This window comes from Nerophis lumbriciformis, linkage group LG23, assembly GCF_033978685.3.
Source record: "Nerophis lumbriciformis linkage group LG23, RoL_Nlum_v2.1, whole genome shotgun sequence".
Taxonomy (NCBI): Eukaryota; Metazoa; Chordata; class Actinopteri; order Syngnathiformes; family Syngnathidae; genus Nerophis; species Nerophis lumbriciformis.
In genome coordinates this window covers 14044304-14066040 of record NC_084570.2, presented here as the reverse complement: position 1 = coordinate 14066040, position 21737 = coordinate 14044304, and the positions used below count along the sequence as shown (strand labels likewise).

The window sequence follows — 21737 nt, the reverse complement described above, 5'->3', positions numbered from 1 at the left end:
CCCCAAAGGGAATAAGCGGTAGAAAATGGATGGATGGATGGATAAACATGAAGTGCACGTTTGTTACTTAGACTTAGACTTCCTTTTTATTGTCATTCAAATTTGAACTTTACAGCACAGATAAGAACGAAATTTCGTTACATAAGCTCATGGTAGTGCAGTATAAAAAAGCAATAAGGTACATGTATAAATAAATAAATATATTGAAATAATATATAAATATATATATAAAATAAATAAATATATATAAATAAATACAATAAACTTATGGACTAAAGTACATCTTATAAAAAGATGATTCTTAGTTTTTATTCTAATTAGGGTCCAATAAGCCCAAATGGCAAAGAGAAATAAAAAATAGCATGTAAACAAACAGCTTGGGCTTTTAATGCAAAACATTATGGCCATTAAGAAAGAAAAATCCATAAATTAGCCGCGTCGTACAAAGCTTAGGGAAAAAGTAGCAGCTGGTAGTTCGAAAAATACGGTAGCATTGAGCTAGCACAATTTTAAAAGTGGAGCCTTACTGTACGCTCACGTCTTTTTTAACAGGCACGCTTGCTTAGTTTGCATGGAAAATTGCAACACGACCAAGAAGCAGTCCGGCTGAGTCCGCTCTGGCTTCTTGTCTGCAACCGCATATAACGTCACGTGAAACAAAGATATCGAAATATTTTGCGTGAATCGAATTCGGTCGGTGCCTTTAAAAAATACCGAATTCGGTAGCCATCTCTACTGAGCCTCGGTTTTTAAGATAACGTTGTCGCAGTGTTGAAGGCACGTTGTGGATTATTTCTGTTGATTTGGGACGGCCACAATAGAAACGCTGTATCGATCCGTTGTGGTGAAGAAGGAGCTGAGCCGGAAGGCAAAGCTCTCAATTTACCGGTCGATCTACGTTCCCATCCTCACCTATGGTCATGAGCTTTGGGTTATGACCGAAAGGACAAGATCACGGGTACAAGCGTCCGAAATTAGTTTCCTCCGCCGGGTGGCGGGGCTCTCCCTTAGAGATAGGGTGAGGAGCCCCGTCATCCGGGAGGAGCTCAAAGTAAAGCCGCTGCTCCTCCATTTCGAGAGGAGCCAGATGAGGTGGTTCGGGCATCTGGTCAGGATGCCACCCGAAGGCCTCCCTAGGGAGGTGTTTAGGGCACTTCCGACCGGTAGGAGGCCACGGGGAAGACCCAGGACACGTTAGGAAGACTGGACGTTAGGAGGAGCTGGACGAAGTGGCTGGGGAGAGGGAAGTCTGGGCTTCTCTGCTTAGGCTGCTGCCCCCGCGACCCGACCTCGGATAAGCGGAAGAAGATGGATGGATGGACAAAAGAAACGAGTCCATACAAATAATCCTGAAAAGCTCCTAATTTGCTGGCTGGCGCTGCGACTCTAGCAGATGTTTGTCAGGGAAGTGCAGTCAGATACGAGCCGTGATTAATGTGTTTTAGCGACCATATTAAAGAGCGCGTAATGGTCATTTCTCATTATCAATGAAAGAGCTGCATTATTTTGAACTGAGCTTTTGTTACTTGCTATTTAATTTATATACTATGTATTTGCAGTGTTGGCGTTAACACACTTTTTGTGTCTTTTTGCGCCTTGAAATCAGAAAGGACGCGCATTTCCGTAAGTATGCGCGTCCACGGGACCCCACGGCACATTCTAAAAATACTATTAAAATAAACACAAAAAAAATTACAAAAGTGGAATAAAAAAGCTGGCAGGTGAAATGTAATTTAGAAAAAGTTGCAATGTTGACTAATAAAACAAAGCTGTTTTTTTTCTTTAAAACTGTCATTGCTTAAAACATAATATTGAATCAAAATCAATGGGTTTTTTTTTTTAATTATTGACCTATCCAAGTATAGGTCACATCAAGTATTCGACTTTGAAAAATATTTTTTTGTGGAAGATTTAGCATATTTTGTGTTTGCCATAAAAAGACAATTTTCTTTGACAGAAAGGGCAGAAAACAAACAAAAAAACAACATTAAAAAAAAAACAGAATTGCCGATAGATCTGAAGTTGATGAATGTTTATAACTGAATACATTTACATAAAAAATTGTTTTTTTTGTATTATTTTTTTAATGAATAAAGTAACGTTTATGACAACCTTTTTCCAAAACACAATATCATCATAGGCAGTCACTCGAACGAGTATGACGATCCTCCTGGTAGGGGTGTATCCCTTTATGGAGGATGCCTGTTCGTGGCTTTGTTTAACGTGGGGAGACTGGTGCACAGAAAATCCCCACACGATCCTTGACAGAATCGGGTCAGGGTCCAGTGGCATGGAGTCCAAGACGACTGGGGACCCTTTTCTGCTGCAGCCTTCTTCCGCCATCGCAGCCGTTGTGGTAGTTCTTAAATCTACCGTCTTACGCCTGCACCGCCGTTGAGGTCTTCACCGTATCCCTGGCTAGGGGCAAGTCAGGTACTAGGCCTTTGTCAGGTTCAAACACTGATGACATCTATTAATCAGACAAGAAGCAAGGAATCATGCAGAGACAGAGTTCAATTTAGCTCATGGGGAGAACGCATGGAGCTGCACACTTAGTCACAGTCTCGACCTACGCTCTAAGGTTCAGCTCCTGCGTCTCTCTATTTATTCAGGAGTTCCACAGTCAACAATTCTGAGGCCGCCTCTAAAAGGAGTGGTCACATATATCATGCAAAGCAGGTCCAGTACGCACGATACGTGACGGAATGTGCTGGGGGCCTTGTGATTTCGCCTTGTCCCCGCTTCTTCTGCGTGTTGTCATCTTATCTTCGTTGAGGTCCTTGAAGTCTCTGCTTCGTCTGCGTGCTGTCATCTTATCTTCGTTGAGGTCCTTGAAGTCCTTGGCTGTTAGCGGGCTAAAACAAAGATAACATCTACGGCTGAGGCCACCCCTCAGACAAGAAGCTTTTGTCCTTGCATAGATTAGAAAAGTCTAACTTGAGCACAATAGCTAATAACTAAAGCAACAGACTTTAAGCATACTAAAGTTAGTGTGACAATATATCCATAATTATTCTAACAGCCACCTGGGGTAACAGTAATAAAGGGGTTAACCTCCTAGTGCCCCAAGTCCCCATAGAGGAGCCTCCACTGCCGGATGCACTTTAACGTCATGCCCAGGACATACACAATATAGAATGTGAGCTATAACAGGATAATGCATACATTTATCATTTGTTTTCAAAACGGTTACAAAAAAGTGGGACCCCAAAAATTTACCCTGAGACCCCATTTTTATGACTTTTTGGACCCCATTTAGAAAATTCCTAGCGCCAACACTGTATTTGTGCATTTTCTATAACAACACCCAGGCGGATACGTGTTCTTGAGGTTCTGTTTTTGATTGACAGACAAGTCTAACAATTTACCCTCCCTATTTTCCCTCCCTCCCACCTCTTCATGGCGTTGTAATTTATTGTAATGTTTTACCTAAATGGATGCCGGGGGTGTTTAATTGCTCAGCAGTTCAATAAATGGAACATGTTACTGCCGAGGCTCCAATTGCGAGGCAGACGTAAAGCCCCTCTGCGGCCCGCGCTTAGTCTCGAAGGGCACGGCCAGCGTGTCACTTGGGTTCAAAAGCCAGGCTCATGTCATCTTTAGAATGTGGACGAAAGAGCTGCATTATTTATAACTGAGCTTCTGCTATTTGCTATTTAATCCACACTATAATGCCAAAAGTATTTGGCCACCTGCCTTTACTCACATATGAACTTGAAGTGCCATCCCATGGAATTGTCCAACATGTTTTGGTATCCTGGAGCATTCAAAGTTCCTTTCACTGGAACTAAGGGGCCAAGCCCAACTCCTGAAAAACAACCCCACACCATAATTCCTCCTCCACCAAATTTCACACAATGTAGTCCTGGGGCGGTATAGCTCGGTTGGTAGAGTGGCCGTGCCAGCAACTTTAGGGTTCCAGGTTTGATCCCCGCTTCCGCCATCCTAGTCACTGCCGTTGTGTCCTTTGGCAAGACACTTTACCCACCTTCTCCCAGTGCCACCCACACTGGTTTAAATGTAACTTAGATATTGGGTTTCACTATGTAAAGCGCTTTGAGTCACTAGAGAAAAAGCGCTATATAAATATAATTCACTTCACTTCACTTCAGTCCGAAATGTACCATTCTCCTGGCAGCCTCCAAACCCAGACTGGTCCATCAGATTGCCAGATGGAAAAGCGTGATTCATCACTCCAGAGAAGGCGTCTCTACTGCTCTAGAGTCCAGTGGCGACGTGCTTTACACCACTGCATCCCACGCTTTGCATTGGACTTGGTGATGTATGGCTTAGATGCAGCTGATTGGCCATGGAAACCCATTCCATGATTCTCTCTGCGTACTGTACGTGGGCTAATTGGAAGGTCACATGAAGTTTGGAGCTCTGTAGCAACTGACTGTGCAGAAAGTCTTTGCACTATGCGCTTCAGCATCCGCTGAGTTGACCCCTCTCTGTCAGTTTACGTGGCATGACACTTGGTGGCTGAGTTGCTGTTGTTCCTAAACTCTTCCATTTTCTTATAATAAAGCCGACAGTTGACTTTGGAATATTTAGGAGCGAGGAAATTCCACGACTGGATTTGTTGCACAGGTGGCATCCTATGACAGTTCCACCCTGGAAATCACTGAGAGCGGCCCATTCTTTCACAAATGTTTGTAGAAACAGTCTCCATGCCTAAGTGCTTGATTTTATACACTGGGCCAAGTGATTAGGACACCTGATTCCGATCATTTGGATGGGTGGCCAAATACTTTTGGCAATATAGTGTATTTTTGAATACTTTTCACTCAATACATTTGTCTATCTGATAATGATTTAAGCTTTTATTCTTTAATAATTGCATATCCTTGTCTGGGATGTTGTACATCCGCTGCGGTAGGCCAGGAATTGGTATAGTGTTATCAATTTGATCGTTTTTTACATATATCTTCTATTATCCATCCAAAACTCTTAAATGGGAACATTATCACAATTTCAGAATGATTAAAACCATTAAAAATCAGTTCCCAGTGGCTTATTATATTTTTCGAAGTTTTTTTCAAAATTTTACCCATCACGCAATATCCCTAAAAAAAGCTTCAAAGTGCCTGATTTTAACCATCGTTAAAAACACCCGTCCATTTTCCTGTGACGTCACATAGTGAAGCCAACACAAACAAACATGGTGGAAAGAACAGCAAGCTATAGCGACATTAGCTCGGATTCAGACTCGGATTTCAGCGGCTTAAGCGATTCAACAGATTACGAATGTATTGAAACGGATGGTTGTAGTGTGGAGGCAGGTAGTGAAAACGAAATTGAAGAAGAAACTGAAGCTATTGAGCCATATCGGTTTGAACCGTATGCAAGCGAAACCGACGAAAACGACACGACAGCCAGCGACACGGGAGAAAGCGAGGACGAATTCGGCGATCGCCTTCTAACCAACGATTGGTATGTGTTTGTTTGGCATTAAAGGAAACTAACAACTATGAACTAGGTTTACAGCATGTGAAATACATTTGGCAACAACATGCACTTTGAGAGTGCAGACAGCCCAATTTTCGTCAATTAATATATTCTGTAGACATACCCTCATGTCAGTAGGCCAGGGAAGCTAGGGTCGATATTCTTCTCTTGATCATCTTCGGTGGCATAAGGGACGGTGTGAGCCAAGACATCCAGGGGGGTTTAGCTCGCTCGTCTGCAGGAACAAACTGCCGCCATTGCTTGCCGTGCTAGCGAGGTCCTTTGTCCCTGAATTGCTCACACACTCCGGCAGATTCAATGGGGGTCTGGCGGCAGATTTCTTTGACTTTATCGTTGGAAATGCATCTGCTTTGAGTGTCGCAGGATATCCACACATTCTTGCCATCTCTGTCGTGGCATAGCTTTCGTCGGTAAAGTGTGCGGAACAAACGTCCAATTTCTTGCCACTTTCGCATCTTTGGGCCACTGGTGCCACTTGAATCTGTCCCTGTTCGTGTTGTTACACCCTCCGACAACACACCGACGAGGCATGATGTCTCCAAGGTATGGAAAACAGTCGAAAAAACGGAAAATAACAGAGCTGATTTGACTCGGTGTTTGAGAAAATGGCGAATTGCTTCCCGATGTGACGTCACATTGTGACGTCATCGCTCCGAGAGTGAATATTAGAAAGGCGTTTAATTTGCCAAAATTCACCCATTTAGAGTTCGGAAATCGGTTAAAAAAATATATGGTCTTTTTTCTGCAACATCAAGGTATATATTGACGCTTACATAGGTCTGGTGATAATGTTCCCCTTTAATCTTTTTCTTTTTTTGGGCAATTTAGTAGTACTTGATGATATCCCACCATTATCTGCTCCATTTCGATCCAGTCACAAATCAGAGTATGCCTTACCGCCAAAGGTTTGAAGTTGATGCGCTCACGGATCGTAGTAATGACAGGCGGTTGCCCCCTCGTCAACAAAGGGCTGGCCAAGACCAGGCAAGACCCGCCTTACACTGCTTCTGATTGGTTTATATTGCATGGTCCTTTTCATGGTTGGTTAGATTTAGTCTCAAGCGACTGGTGTCACTTGGTGGCTGACTTGCTGTTGTTCCCAAACTCTTCACTTTCCTTATAATAAAGTTGACTTTGGAATATCTAGGAGCGAGTAAATTTCACGACTGGAATTGTTGCACAGCCGAAAGGAGATGAGACCGCAGAGCTCGCGGAGACGGAGCGCAATCTGGCGAGTGTACTTCCAGGCTGGTTCACAGGGGACCGGAGAAGAAACTGCACTGGATTACAGCGATGGTCGCCGTGATAATGCAGAACTTGAAATTAACACAGCAGGCTTAGCGCCACTGACTGAACGACCCCGTTATGAAACTTGATTTTGATACGTGCTATAAAGTCCGGTCCCTGTGGAGCCTGTCTCCGTCACACCACTGGAGGGCTTTGTTGGGAAAAGCATGCTGTGAAGAAATCCATTTGATCATCCATGCGTGGGCCACAATGTATATTTGAATAATCCCAGTGAGAGTGATGATTTCTTCTATCTGAATGCCATTGAATGTATCGGGTCATTGGCGCCTGAGTCTCAAATGCTATTTTCTCTCAGAGCCATTTGCCAGATCTTACTGCGAATGGCGAGCTGACATTCAGTAATCATGGCCCCGTGACCGTCGTGACCGTCCAGCATTAAGATCTTTTACTTTTCGCTCGCACTCAACCAGAAGAGAAAAGGGAAGAATTCTTGACACTTTTTCCTCTGCAGATACGGTTGACATTTTGTCCTCCCGAGACACTCGCTTCAACCCGATGGTGACTTTACCAGATGTGAGCATGTTCTTCATGTCATTTCACATGCACAATCTGCCCCCAGATTAGGACACATTAATCCAGCGGTCCCCAAACGCCGGCCCGCCAGCGCTCAAAATCCGGCCCACGGGAAGTCCCAAGTTTTTTATTATTAAGTATGACTTTTCTAATCCATTTTCTACCGCTTGTTACTCTCGGTGTCTCCTAGCTGCTCAGGCAACTCATACTGTCTAAAAATGCATTTTCCCATTGATAACGTCACATCATCGCGCTCGGAGAATATATATATATATATATATATATATATTGTTGCGTTTTGGACCAGTTGTTCCTCCCAGGGAATTCAAGTCACAAGTCGCTCCCAAGCTCTTTACGACACTTAAAGCTGAGTAGAAAAACCACCAGAGACAGAATAGGTATTTTGTCATATATTTGCAAAGCTTTGCATATATACATTGAGACCAGTCCAGCATAGAACATTCAATCGCTTCGCTAAAATGGTCTGCCCTCTCCCCTCTTAAGTCTCTCTAGTCAAAACACATGCCCATTATCTCTCTTTCTACATTCCTCACTCGAGGTTAAGCACACAGTTTTGCAGACAACCAAAAGACCACAATTGAAAGAAAAACACTAGCTGTTTTGTAATATGATTATGAAATGAAAAGAAGTAACACTTAAATTCGGATATATGTAAATATCTGCCTCCGACAATATATATATATATATATATATATATATATATATATATATATATATATATATATATATATATATATATATATATATATATATCTTCTCCTCAAACTCGGGTCCTCTACCAGAGGCCTGGGAGTTTGAGGTTTCTGCGCAGTATCTTGGCTGTTCCTAGGACTGCGCTCTTCTGGACTGAGGGATCTGTTGGAGCCACTCCCTCAGTTTGGGGGTTACTGTTCCGAGCGCCCCCACTACCACAGGGACCACGCTAGCCTTGACCTTCCACATTTGTGCCAGCTCTTTCAATATATATATATATACAAACCCCGTTTCCATATGAGTTGGGAAATTGTGTTAGATGTAAATATAAACAGAATACAATGATTTGCAAATCATTTTCAACCCATATTCAGTTGAATATGCTACAAAGACAATATATTTGATGTTCAAACTGATAAAACTTTTTTTTTTGTTGCAAATAATCATTAACTTTAGAATTTGATGCCAGCAACACGTGACAAAGAAGTTGGGAAAGGTGGCAATAAATACTGATACATTTGAGGAATACTCGTCAAACACTTATTTGGAACATCCCACAGGTGATCAGGCAAATTCAGCCATGATTGGGTATAAAAGTAGATTCCATGAAATGCTCAGTCATTCACAAACAAGGATGGGGCGAGGGTCACCACTTTGTCAACAAATGCGTGAGCAAATTGTTGAACAGTTTAAGAAAAACCTTTCTCAACCAGCTATTGCAAGGAATTTAGGGATTTCACCATCTACGGTCCGTAATATCATCAAAGGGTTCAGAGAATCTGGAGAAATCACTGCACGTAAGCAGCTAAACCCGTGATCTTCGATCCCTCAGGCTGTACTGCATCAACAAGCGACGTCAGTGTGTAAAGGATATCACCACATGGGCTCAGGAACACTTCAGAATTCCACTGTCAGTAACTACAGTTGGTCGCTACATCTGTAAGTGCAAGTTAAAACTCTCCTATGCAAGGCGAAAACCGTTTATCAACAACACCCAGAAACGCCGTCGGCTTCGCTGGGCCTGAGCTCATCTAAGATGGACTGATACAAAGTGGAAAAGTGTTCTGTGGTCTGACGAGTCCACATTTCAAATTGTTTTTGTGGATGTCTTGTACTCCGGACCAGAGGAAAATAACTATAGACGCAAAGTTCAAAAGCCGGCATATGTGATGGTATGGGGGTGTATTCGTGCCCAAGACATGGGTAACTTACACATCTGTGAAGGCACCATTAATGCTGAAAGGTACATACAGGTTTTGGAGCAACATTTGTTGCCATCCAAGCAACATCTTTTTCATGGACGCCCCTGCTTATTTCAGCAAGACAATACCAAGCCACATTCTGCACGTGTTACAACAGCGTGGCTTTGTAGTAAAAGAGTGCAGGTACTAGACTGGCCAGCCTGTAGTCCAGACCTGTCTCCCATTGAAAATGTGTGGCGCATTATGAAGCCTAAAATACCACAACGGAGACCCCCGGACTGTTGAACAACTTAAGCTGTACATCAAGCAAGAATGTGAAGGAATTCCACCTGAAAAGCTTAAAAAATTAAAAAACCGTTTACTGAGTGTTGTTAAAAGGAAAGGCCATGTAACACAGTGGTAAAAATGCCCCTGTGCCAACTTTTTTGCAATGCGCTGCTGCCATTAAAATTGTAAGTTAATGATTATCTGCAATAAAAAAAATTATGTTTCTCAGTTCGAACATTAAATATCTTGTCTTGGCAGTCTATTCAATTGAATATAAGTTGAAAAAGATTTGCAAATCATTTTATTCTGTTTTTATTTACCGTTTACACAACATGCCAACATCACTGATTTGGGGTTTTGTAAATTGCGACATTACCTAGAGCAGGGGTCGGGAACCTTTTTGGCTTAGAGAGCCATAAAAGCCAAATATTTTCAAATGTATTTCCGTGAGAGCCATATAATATTTTTTAACACTGAATACAACTAGATGCGTGCATTTTTAAGTAAGACCAACCTTTTTACAGTATAATAAGTCTCTTATTCTTTTTAATAACATTGTTATTCTGAAACTAACCAATGATAAATAAAATACTTCTTACCGTCGCGACTTCTTGAACAGGTGCGGTAGAAAACGGATGAATGGATTAAAATGCATGAGAATGTTTTATATTTTGTACGTTATTTTTAACACTGTGATTACCAGCGGAATTATTCCTTACTTATCGTGTTAAGCAATGTCAGCTAAGATTTATCTGAGAGCCAGATGCAGTCATCAAAAGAGCCACATCTGGCTCTCGAGCCATAGGTTCCCTACCCCTGACCTAGAGGTAGCTTGGCTGAGTCCACTCTCAGTGCTGCTGGAGTGACCGTCAAGTGCGACGGTTGAGTGTCATGTCACGTACAGACCAATGGCACCGTTGGATTTTAAGTGAACGGTGGGATTCGGTACTAGGGATGTCCGATAATGGCTTTTTGCCGATATCCGATGTTCTGATATTGTCCAACTCTTTAATTACCGATACCGATATCAACCGATATATACAGTCGTGGAATTAACATATTATTATGCCTAATTTGGACAACCAGGTATGGTGAAGATAAAGTCCTATTTCAAAAATAAGATAAATAAATTAAAAACATTTTCTTGAATAAAAAAGAAAGTAAAACTATATAAAAACAGTTACTGTATTTTTCGGAGTATAAGTCGCACCGGAGTATAAGTCGCACCTGCCGAAAATGCATAATAAAGAAGGAAAAAAACATATATAAGTCGCACTGGAGCCCGGCCAAACTATGAAAAAAACTGTGACTTATAGTCCGAAAAATACGGTACATAGAAACTAGTAATTAATGAAAATGAGTAAAATTAACTATTAGTGGACCAGCAGCACGCACAATCATGTGGGCTTACGGACTGTATCCCTTGCAGACTGTATTGATATATATTGATATATAATGTAGGAACCAGAATATTAATAACAGAAAGAAACAACCCTTTTGTGCGAATGAGTGTAAATGGGGGAGGGAGTTTTTTTGGTTTGGTGCACTAATTGTAAGTGTATCTTGTGTTTTTTATGTTGATTTAGTAAAAAAAAAAAAAAAAACGATACCGATTATAAAAAAAAAAACGATACCAATAATTTCCGATATTATCGGACATCTCTATTCGGTACCCATCCCTACTGATCTCAGTGTGTCTGCGTACTGCCTGACGACTGAAACAATGTGGGGAAGAGAAGTCAACCTGAACTCCTCACTGCTAATACGTTTCTAAAAATAAGATCCGGCTTCCAACGACAGTCGGCATCAGCCTCTGATGCTCATCCAACTGCACTCAAACCTTCTTACCCGTGTTCAACGTGGCCTTTGTCTAATGTTTTATGAAGACATCGGTGTGATGTTCCGTTCATGTCTGATTAGATTTCCTTTTGGTGGATTCCACAGTGCAAGACTACGGGCCACACGAGGGTGGCATAGTTAAGGACTACGGGTTTGGGGCGCCAATAATAGTCGGCGCCTTTGTGATAAAGAACATTGGGTGTCATGAGAACACAGCGCCTGTTGATCTTTGCAAATGTCATCCTCTGTTGCGCCTTTGTGCTTGTTATTCGCTCATTTGTGCATTGGCCATGGATTATTCAACAGTGCTAGAATATTTATTCGCAGGCACAGCTTGCGCTCGGCGAAACGGAGGATCAGAGAGCAGGGGCGATTGGAATTTTCGTAACGCCTGTTTCCGTTTTACGCTCGCCACACGTGAACACAGGGAGCGGTCTACTTTACTGGAAGTAACTAACAGGAACTTTGGCAGGCGCATGGCGAGTATGACGGCTCAAGATTGACCGTCCACACGTCGATGGACGCCTCAGAACATGAGGCGAGCTATAATCAAAAAACACAGCCAAACGCTGTTCAGAGGGACAATTAAACTGGGACATCTGCCACCGCTGACAAGAGAGGGCTCCCAGCCACGGCGATTAAAGGGCTTTGTTAGCTGCTGTAACCCTTCAGTGTCTGAGCCATGACGCTCCTCGCCACTCAGGGCCTCGCCGCGTTCAGGAATTCATCCGCGGTAGCAGAATAAGCACTCATAGCGTGCAAAGTGGTCCGAGTCCAGAAGACATACGTGTTGCGTATCCGCCTGAAAGCCAGCGTTCCTCTGCAGTTTACTAGGAAAGTAACCATGCAGACATTTCATATCACCATTTTTAAATAGTGAACACACTGAATTAAAGGCCTACTGAAATGCGATTTTCTTATTTAAACGGGGATAGCAGGTCCATTCTATGTGTCATACTTGATCATTTGATCATGCTGAAAGGATTTAGTGGAGAACATCGACGATAAAGTTCGCAACTTTTGGTCGCTGATAAAAAAGCCTTGCCTGTACCGGAAGTAGCAGACGAGTAGCGTGACGTCACAGGTTGTGGAGCTCCTCACATCTGCACATTGTTTACAATCATGGCCACCAGCAGCGAGAGCGAATCGGACCGAGAAAGCGACGATTTTCCCATTAATTTGAGCGAGGATGAAAGATTTGTGGATGAGGAAAGTGAGAGTGAAGGACTAGAGGGCAGTGGGAGCGATTCAGATAGGGAAGATGCTGTGAGAGGCGGGTGTGACCTGATATTCAGCTGGGAATGACTAAAACAGTAAATAAACACAAGACATATATATACTCTATTAGCCACAACACAACCAGGCTTATATTTAATATGCCACAAATTAATCCCGCATAACAAACACCCCCCCCCCCCCGCCCACCCCCCCCCAACCCCCCCGCCCACCGCCCACCGCGCCCCCCCCCCCCCCATATAACCCGCCAATACAACTCAAACACCTGCACAACACACTCAATCCCACAGCCCAAAGTACCGTTCACCTCCCCAAAGTTCATACAGCACATATATTTCCCCAAAGTCCCCAAAGTTACGTACGTGACATGCACATAGCGGCACACACGTACGGGCAAGCGATCAAATGTTTGGAAGCCGCAGCTGCATGCGTACTCACGGTACCGCGTCTGCGTATCCAACTCAAAGTCCTCCTGGTAAGAGTCTCTGTTGTCCCAGTTCTCCACAGGCCAATGGTAAAGCTTGACTGTCATCTTTCGGGAAAGTAAACAATGAAACACCGGCTGTGTTATCCGGCACAACAGTCAGGAGGTGCATTCTACGGCGGGGGTGCGTTATCCGGCACAACACCTGCCGCAATACCCCGCTTCCCACCTACAGCTTTCTTCTTTGCTGTCTCCATTGTTCATTGAACAAATTGCAAAAGATTCACCAACACAGATGTCCAGAATACTGTGGAATTTTGCGATGAAAACAGATGACTTAATAGCTGGCCACCATGCTGTCCCAAAATGTCCTCTACAATCCGTGACGTCACGCGCAGGCGTCATCATACCGAGACGTTTTCAGCAGGATATTTTGCGGGAAATTTAAAATTGCACTTTAGTAAGCTAACCCGGCCGTATTGGCATGTGTTGCGATGTTAAGATTTCATCATTGATATATAAACTATCAGACTGCGTGGTCGGTAGTAGTGGGTTTCAGTAGGCCTTTAAAGCTTCATTAAAATCATAATGTCATAAGACAGTAGGTTGAAATAAGGGCTGAGCAATAAAACAATAACAATATACAGTACAGGCCAAAAGTTTGGACACACCTTCTCATTTCAATGTGTTTTCTTTATTTTCATGACTATTTACATTGTAGATTGTCACTGAAGGCATCAAAACTATGAATGAACACATGCATGATGTGCTACATGTATCATGATCAATATTATAGTGACTCACTCGATGGACAGTTGCCTGTTTGGTTAAGCTTGCCATAAAGTTTTTTTTTTCCCGGTTTATTTTAGGTAAGCACTACATTTATGTCAGCATAGCTTTGCTCCAAGTTCCACATTTTCAGCGTGACCAAGTCACGCCGACCCCAGTCTCCTGGCTTCCGTCTGCTCCAACGTTTCCCCCCTCTTCTTCGTGCTCACTTCAATAAGCAGCAGTTCATCCTCCGTATATTCAGCTTCAAAAAGATAAGGTTGTGAATCCTCATCTGTTCAAAAATACAAAGGTAGTTGTCGTACTTGGAAATACGTTGCTTTGGAAACGGAAATAAATACGCTGAGGATATAAAATCCAGTAATGCATAAAATGACAAATATATGGTAAATATTACGTATTGTTGTATGCTACATTATATAAAGACTTGCAGTGTGTATGTAAAACTTTGATGGAGGGGTTTGAAGTTGTTTTAGAGGGCTTTGAAAACTACAATGGTGACTCCAATTAGCCATATTTTGCAAGCGTTTTTTTTTTCTTCAGAATCTTAAAAAAAAAGGTGTGAATAATGATTGTGAACGAAAGGAAAAAAATGCAGTTCCCCTTAAAGTAAAAAAAAAAAGCCTTAAGATTCAAATTGCAATTCCATTGCTATTCTTTATAAAGTAAGACACATGCTGAATAAGAAATGTTTGCATGTGTTATATTATTCTTTTACTTTTCCATATGTAACATATTGTGTTGAAGTTTGGAGAAATGTTTATAGAACAAACATAGACCCAATAATTAAACTTCAAAAAAGGATAATTAGAATAATACACAACTTGTGCTACTATGAACCTACCAATCCATTATTCATAAGTTCTAATGTGTTAAAATGTTCCGATATTGTGTTTTTAAAAACAATGGAAATTATGTTAGGAGTAAAGAACAACAACCTTCCAGCTTGTATTTTTAAGTCATTTAAATTAAGAGGAGAAAACTATAATTTACGGGGGATATTGATTTTTGAAATAGGTAAAGCAAGAACGAATATAAAATACAAATGTATTTCAGTTTTAGGAGTTAAATGGTGGAACAAGCTCAGTGATGATTTGAAGACATGTAGTTATTTGTTAAGGTTTAAGGAAGCCTTGAAAGGTGAAATAATTTAAAATTATAAAATATAGCAACGATTACTTTCATCCCATTGATTTTTTTTTTAACGTTGATGTTCCAGGTAATCTAATTTTCAGTGAATGTATAAGAAGCTTTGGCTTCAGCTTATTCCTTTTTCGGTCATTATTTTTCTTTTCTTTTCTTTTTGTGTGTAAATGTGTATGATTGTTAAATATGTATAATCTGTACTGTTAAACTGGTCACACAAAATGGTTGATTATATGACCGAAATAAACTTATTTCATTCATTCATTCATTCAAAGGTAAACCAAGAAGTCCAACCTATGATTGACTAATTAGTTTAATTTCAAATGAATTGATTGAAAATATCCACCTCTATAATCATCACTGCAGACTGATTTTCAATTTCTTTTAACATTCTGCAAAAACAGTTTACATTTAAGATGACCTATTTATTGCAACCTGATTTGTTGGGCATCTTTCCCAGGATCATAAGAGACGGGGATAGACGTGCATGCCGGACGGACGGATATACATGTTGGAATTGAGCTGTGTTAGCATAATTTGCACAATAAAAGTTAAAAAGAGCGTCAGACTTTGCGTCAGACACTACAATACCCTAAAGAGGAACTGTACTTTTTTGGTCCAACCTACGATTGACTAATTAGTTTAATTTCAAATGGATTGATTGAACATATTTGCCTCTATAATCACCACTGCAGACTGATTTTCAATTTCTTTTAACATTCTGCAAAAACAGTTTACATTTAAGATGACCTAATTATTGCAACCTGATTTGTTGTGCAGCTTTCACAGGATCATAAACAACTGGAGGATCCTGAGAATCCTGCCAGGCTCTATCAAAATCTTCTTCAGTCTTTCCGAGCCTCGGTCCCACAGTTTCTAGAAAACTCTCGACACACATTCTATCCTCCAGATCTACCCTCACCTATACTGTCTTGTGTCAGACAAACTCACAATTACTGTATCTGTTCTCTCCCTTTAATTGCTTCACGCCTTGCCAAAAAGAGAAAAAAAAACATGAAGGAAGAAGCTGCATGTGACCTCATTACTGGGTTCTCAAAAAAAAAAAACAATGTGTGAAGTGGTATTCCTGCTTGCTGCGCTTTCTTTCTCAGGAGTTTGATTGTTTAGATCTGTGCAGCCGATAGATGTCTTTGCAGAGTGCGCATACAATAGTGCATATGTGCGGATAACCTGCAGACATGTGCACCTGGAAAAGCCCAGAAGCAACACAACGTTATGTCCATAGAATCAGCTTTTACTCTCAACCGTACTTTGTTTGTAATGTTGTTGTTCTATGGTGTTCTCCTCCTTAGTAGCGTCACAGAGACCTCTGGTGGGCATTTAAGAAAACTGCGTTTAAAGACAGGACGCCCGAGAAATGCAGTCTTTCTCATGCATTAGCGGCACGATACTAAAATAAAAGCCTTTGATAGGTTGTCACATTCCGCTTAGTCTTTGCCTCTGGGCCTGACAGGTCTTTCCTGACTGTTTCCTCTCTTCTACATTGGCAACTCCCACCCCCACCAAGGACTGTTTTCACTGCTGGACTCTAGAAAGAGGTTCCGCAGCCTCCGTAGCAGAACCTCCAGGTTCTGTAACAGCTTCTTCCCTCATAAGACTATTGAACGCATCATAATAATCCCCTCAATTCCCCGCAAAAACGGATTAACTCGCTGGAATATAAAGACAATATAACATACATCCATAAACGTTGATGCATATGCAAAAGTGCATTATATTTATCTGTACAGTAATCTATTTATTTATATCTGCACCTTATTGCTCTTCTATCCTGCACTACAACGAGCTAATGCAACAATTTTTTGTTCTTATCTATACTGTAAAGTTCAAATTTGAATGACAATAAAAGGAAGTCTAAGTCTCTAACAACACAAGGCTGAGACATCTTCAGTACACTATGTGAAGAACATTAGTTCCTATTTTGCACTAATAGCGGCTTTTAGTCTTTGAGTGGGAAATAGTGTCTGGTCCTTTGTAAGAGTGGACATCCAAGACAGAGGTACGCCAGAAGGGGAGGAGCTCATCCACCTTTGCTTCAGGTTGAGGGGAAACACAAAAAAGGCTGGGCGATATTGCTGAAAACTGTATCACGATATAAATGTTTTGTATCTGTAAATATTGATATTCTTTATGGCCAATTGAAAATAAGGACCAGGAGAAAAATGTATTAAATATAAAAAAAATGTATTTCAAATGTAACCTTTCTGCTAGATTTATGTGTGCTAGTTCTAGCTATTAGGCTAGTTTTTATTTTATTTTACTATTTATCTTAGTCGTTGGGGGCAGCTATTTGTTGTTCTAGCTTTCCTTTTGGGTTTTTTCTTGTTCTTTTTGTTTGTTTGTTTTTGTTTTTTTAAATGCCCTGTCGCACTTTGAGATTGTTTGTTCAATGTCAAGTGCTTTTACAAATAAAATCTATTATTATTATTGATTTTAGAGCCATTATTAATAACAACATTAATACAACTGATAAAACATGTTTCTGGTATTACAGTAGCATCTTTGATTATTGCCAGCATAATTTTGAACATGATCTCCCTATATTGTTGACATCCTCCTGGCACTATCAGCTATTTAAGAGGTTCCTGCTATGTGCAGCACTTTTGGCTGTAAAGACTAGGGATGATGCTCGAAACCGGTTTTCTCAGTTGTTCGATAAGAAAAGAACCGAGTCCTCGGACTCGAATCCCTTTTTGAGAACCGGTACCTGTTATCGAGACCACTATAGTAAAGAAAAAGAGTTGGTTCTTTATTCGAATCCCTGGGAACGAATCCCAAATGGGCAATGTTATGCCCATTTGATTGTAGACTCTTACTGACACCTTGTGGCGATATGAAAATACTACACGTCATTAGTCTGGCAAGTTGGCGAGTCAGTTCAATTCATGAGACAATTGAGAAGTAGACAAGTTGTGTTAGCTCTTACAAGCCTTGGAAAAGATAAGTCTGTAAGTAAACTGTTTAACTTGTTTATATAACTCAATTTTAAGGTGGAAAGTGGTTAAATTTAAAGTTTATTGAAAAACGATTTTTGTGCACTGTTTCAATGGATGATTTGAGGACTTAAAATGGCTGCCAGTCGTGTATTTCCACCATCAAAATAGTTTCAACACTCAGAAGTATTTGTTTGATGATAGTACTGTATATTTTTGTGAAGCTAATACATACATATTGTGTATTACATTTCAGTATGTTAATTGAATCACATAGCTTATACATTTGTCATTGTGTGTATTTCAGTTTAAAAAAATAATAATAATAACAGTCCAGTGCAAGACAAAAGTAAATATAGGAAAAGACAAAGCAAGATCAACAACAATAAAGAGCCTAAATGGATTAATCTGCTTTGGAACTTTATTAGACGTCTTGGATTGTTTGTTAGCTGTCTGCCTGTGTGTGTGGTTAGTATGTTCCAATAGCAGCAGAAGTGCACTTTTTGGAGAGCTGTATTAATTTCAGTTTTGTGCCCAAGGGACTGATTTTATTTAACACTATATTATTATTTATACACCTATAGTGATCACAGAGACAGGTTGTTTTTGTGTTACAGTATATATTTGTTTTTCTGACAAATCCCACTTAATATACTTTGGGTAACAACAGTCAATATTTTTTTCATTTTATTTTTTTAGGAGGGTAATAGACAATATTTATTTTTTTATTTTATTTTATTTTTTTCTTATAAAATAAAAGTGAGCTTTTGTTAAACCAAATATTGTGATTTTTTTCCATATACAACAACCTATCTGGATTCGATAAGGAATCGGTTCGATAAGAGGATTCGATAACTCGATAATTTCTTATCAAACATCATCCCTAGTAACGACTGCACTTGACCTGGCACAAAGTGATAAGTACACAAATAAATCTGGACTGAAGGGTACAGAAAAGTGCACCCCCAGCGAAGGGCATTGCACCTTTTAGGTAGAGGCTGGTACTTCTGTTTTTAACAGTGGCAGAGGTTTTGTTTGCCACGTGACTGAACTGGAAGGTGACTGCACAGCGAAAGGTTCTCCAGAAAAAACGGAATGAGAGTTCAATCTCATCTAAAAGGCTCAAATTAGAAGTGAACCGGACTAATTGAGCAGCCATTCTGTGCATGAGCTCCGTTTGCCCATCCAGGCGTATTGTTGACGTTCTCCCTTTGCCGCCCCCTGCAGGGAGCCCGGCCAACCTGACGTGCAGAGCCTTCTTCGGCTACAGCGGCGATGTCAGCCCGCTCATCTACTGGATGAAGGGGGAAAAGTTCATCGAGGATCTGGACGAGGAGCGGGTCCAGGAGAGCGACATTAAGTAAGTCATTTATGAGCTAATGAACCTAAGTGGCGTGCACTATCAACCGCGCATAATGACTTTAGCTTGTTTGGGCGCATCATGGAAAGAAGCAAATAAAAATGCAACTCAACTAGGGATGTAGGGATAAAATGTGATAATGATAACCGCGGCAAAACTCTCCACGCTTAGTATTACTGTTTTAAATTACAACGATCGAAAAACCGTGACTGATAACTGACTGGCGCCAGCTCGCTAGCTTAAATGCTGTCATGAAAACAAAAGACGTTAACGTCTTTCCCCATTAAAAAACAACATACCCCAGTCCAAACTTTTATAAACACATTTCTGTCTGAGCAATTGTGCACAGTGCTTGTTCTATACTCAGGCAATTACAGGATGGAGGTATTTTTACGGTGCATTCAAGGACCGTTGAACAGAGTAGGACGCCACAACGCCTGCCATAAATAAATGAAAATGATAGATTTTATTTGTTACGGACTTTTCATTTAAATAAATCTTGAACACAGTTCAGTCTTCTTCTTTTATCTATACATGTACTTACCTCCCTAATACGCTTCCTACACCTTTCAAAGATTATTTTAAGACCAATTCGCTAGTTCATTATCATAATACTAGACAAACCGATCATCTCCGTCCTATCTTTGGCCGTATCCCTCTTAGCCAGTTTTCCATCAAACACAGAGGTCCTTTACTCTGGAATGGTCACCTATGTATTGCAAACTCCTCATCTTCACTCATTAACTTTAAACGTAGATTAAGGGCCAGCCTGATGAATCAACATTCTCCATCTGTTCCTACCTTATAATGTAGCCCTATACTTCCTCACACACACACACACACACACACACACACACACACACACACACACACACACCTAGACTCAATCCACACAAGGTAGACTACTTGTTATCCTATTTTTTCTATATACTATGTTTAATTTTGTTAATCTACTGCTTTAGGTGAGAACCTTGCATAAGCCCTATTGGGTTTCTTTTTTCACCTGCACTTATTTCTTATTTCTTATTACGTATTTCTCATTTCTTGTCTCTGTGGGTTTGTTGTTTTTTTTTTACAGTGTTATCTTTTGTGCCGTTTATATTGTCCGAATAAATAAATAAAAGTGGTACAGCGCAAACCAACATTTAAAACAAAAAAAAGATGAGTATCAAACTCTCAGTGAAGAATAAGAAACAAAAACATGCATGTATATTCATTTAAGTTCAATTGCAATGTTTTGTTCATTTTTAAGATTTCTGATTACTGTAACGCCGTTAGTTTCTGCGGTAACTAGTAATCTAACGCGTTATTTTTTATATTCAGTAACTCAGTTACCGTTACTACATGATGCGTTACTGCGTTATTTTACGTAATTTTTTATGTAGTATCAGTTAGAAACAGAAAATCTGAGTGGGTTTTATTGGAGCGCTGCAGTGTCGTCCTCCTGATTCTTCTTGTGTCACAAGCCGGAGAAGGGAGACACGTGCTCTGTGTGTGTCTGGGTGTGGGTGTGGGGAGGCAGCGGAGGGGGGGGCGTGTCTGATCATGGCGGAGCTGCAGTCGAGTTTGTTAACATGTAGATATTCTCACTACTTTTCTTTTGTCGAGCACAAAGAAAAGAACATTTTAGTTAAATGTAAGTTGTGTCTTGGATCAAAGATCCCGTCTACTGCCCAAAACAGCAATTCAAATCTGCTGAAACAGCTACAAAAGCAACATGCTTCGACGAAGCTAGTAAAGAGAGACACAGACTCCGACGCCACTTCCCCTCCACCACCACCACTTAAAGGGGAACATTATCACAATTTCAGAAGGGTTAAAACCATTAAAAATCAGTTCCCAGTGGCTTATTTTATTTTTCAAAGTTTTTTTCAAAATTTTACCCATCACGCAATATCCCTAAAAAAAGCTTCAAAGTGCCTGATTTTAACCATCGTTATATACACCCGTCCATTTTCCTGTGACGTCACACAGTGATGCCAACACAAACAAACATGGCGCATAGAACAGCCAGCTATAGCGACATTAGCTCGGATTCAGACTCGGATTTCAGCGGTTTAAGCGATTCAACAGATTACGCATGTATTGAAACGGATGGTTGTAGTGTGGAGGCAGGTAGCGAAAACGAAATTGAAGAAGAAACTGAAGCTATTGAGCCATATCGGTTTGAACCGTATGCAAGCGAAACCGACGAAACCGACGAAAACGACACGACAGCCAGCGACACGGGAGAAAGCGAGGACGAATTCGGCGATCGCCTTCTAACCAACGATTGGTATGTGTTTGTTTGGCATTAAAGGAAACTAACAACTATGAACTAGGTTTACAGCATATGAAATACATTTGGCAACAACATGCACTTTGAGAGTGCAGACAGCCCAATTTTCATCAATGAATATATTCTGTAGACATACCCTCATCCGCGCTCTTTTCGTGAAAGCTGATCTGTCCAGTTTTGGAGTTGATGTCAGCAGGCCAGGGAAGCTTGGGTCGATATTCTTCTCTTGAACCTCCTC

At 40.8% G+C, this 21737-nt stretch overlaps 1 protein-coding gene across 2 annotated transcripts in view; it reads left to right on the top strand.

Moving 5' to 3' along the window:
* The window catches only part of LOC133622367 (interleukin-1 receptor accessory protein-like 1), a 555729-nt gene that overhangs the window by 471651 nt on the left and 62341 nt on the right, over window positions 1-21737 (top strand). For both annotated transcript variants that reach the window (XM_061985016.1, XM_061985015.1), the window contains exon 7: window positions 19089-19221. In XM_061985016.1, the coding sequence (XP_061841000.1) occupies window positions 19089-19221 (133 nt within the window). The remainder of the gene's footprint in view (window positions 1-19088; window positions 19222-21737) is intronic.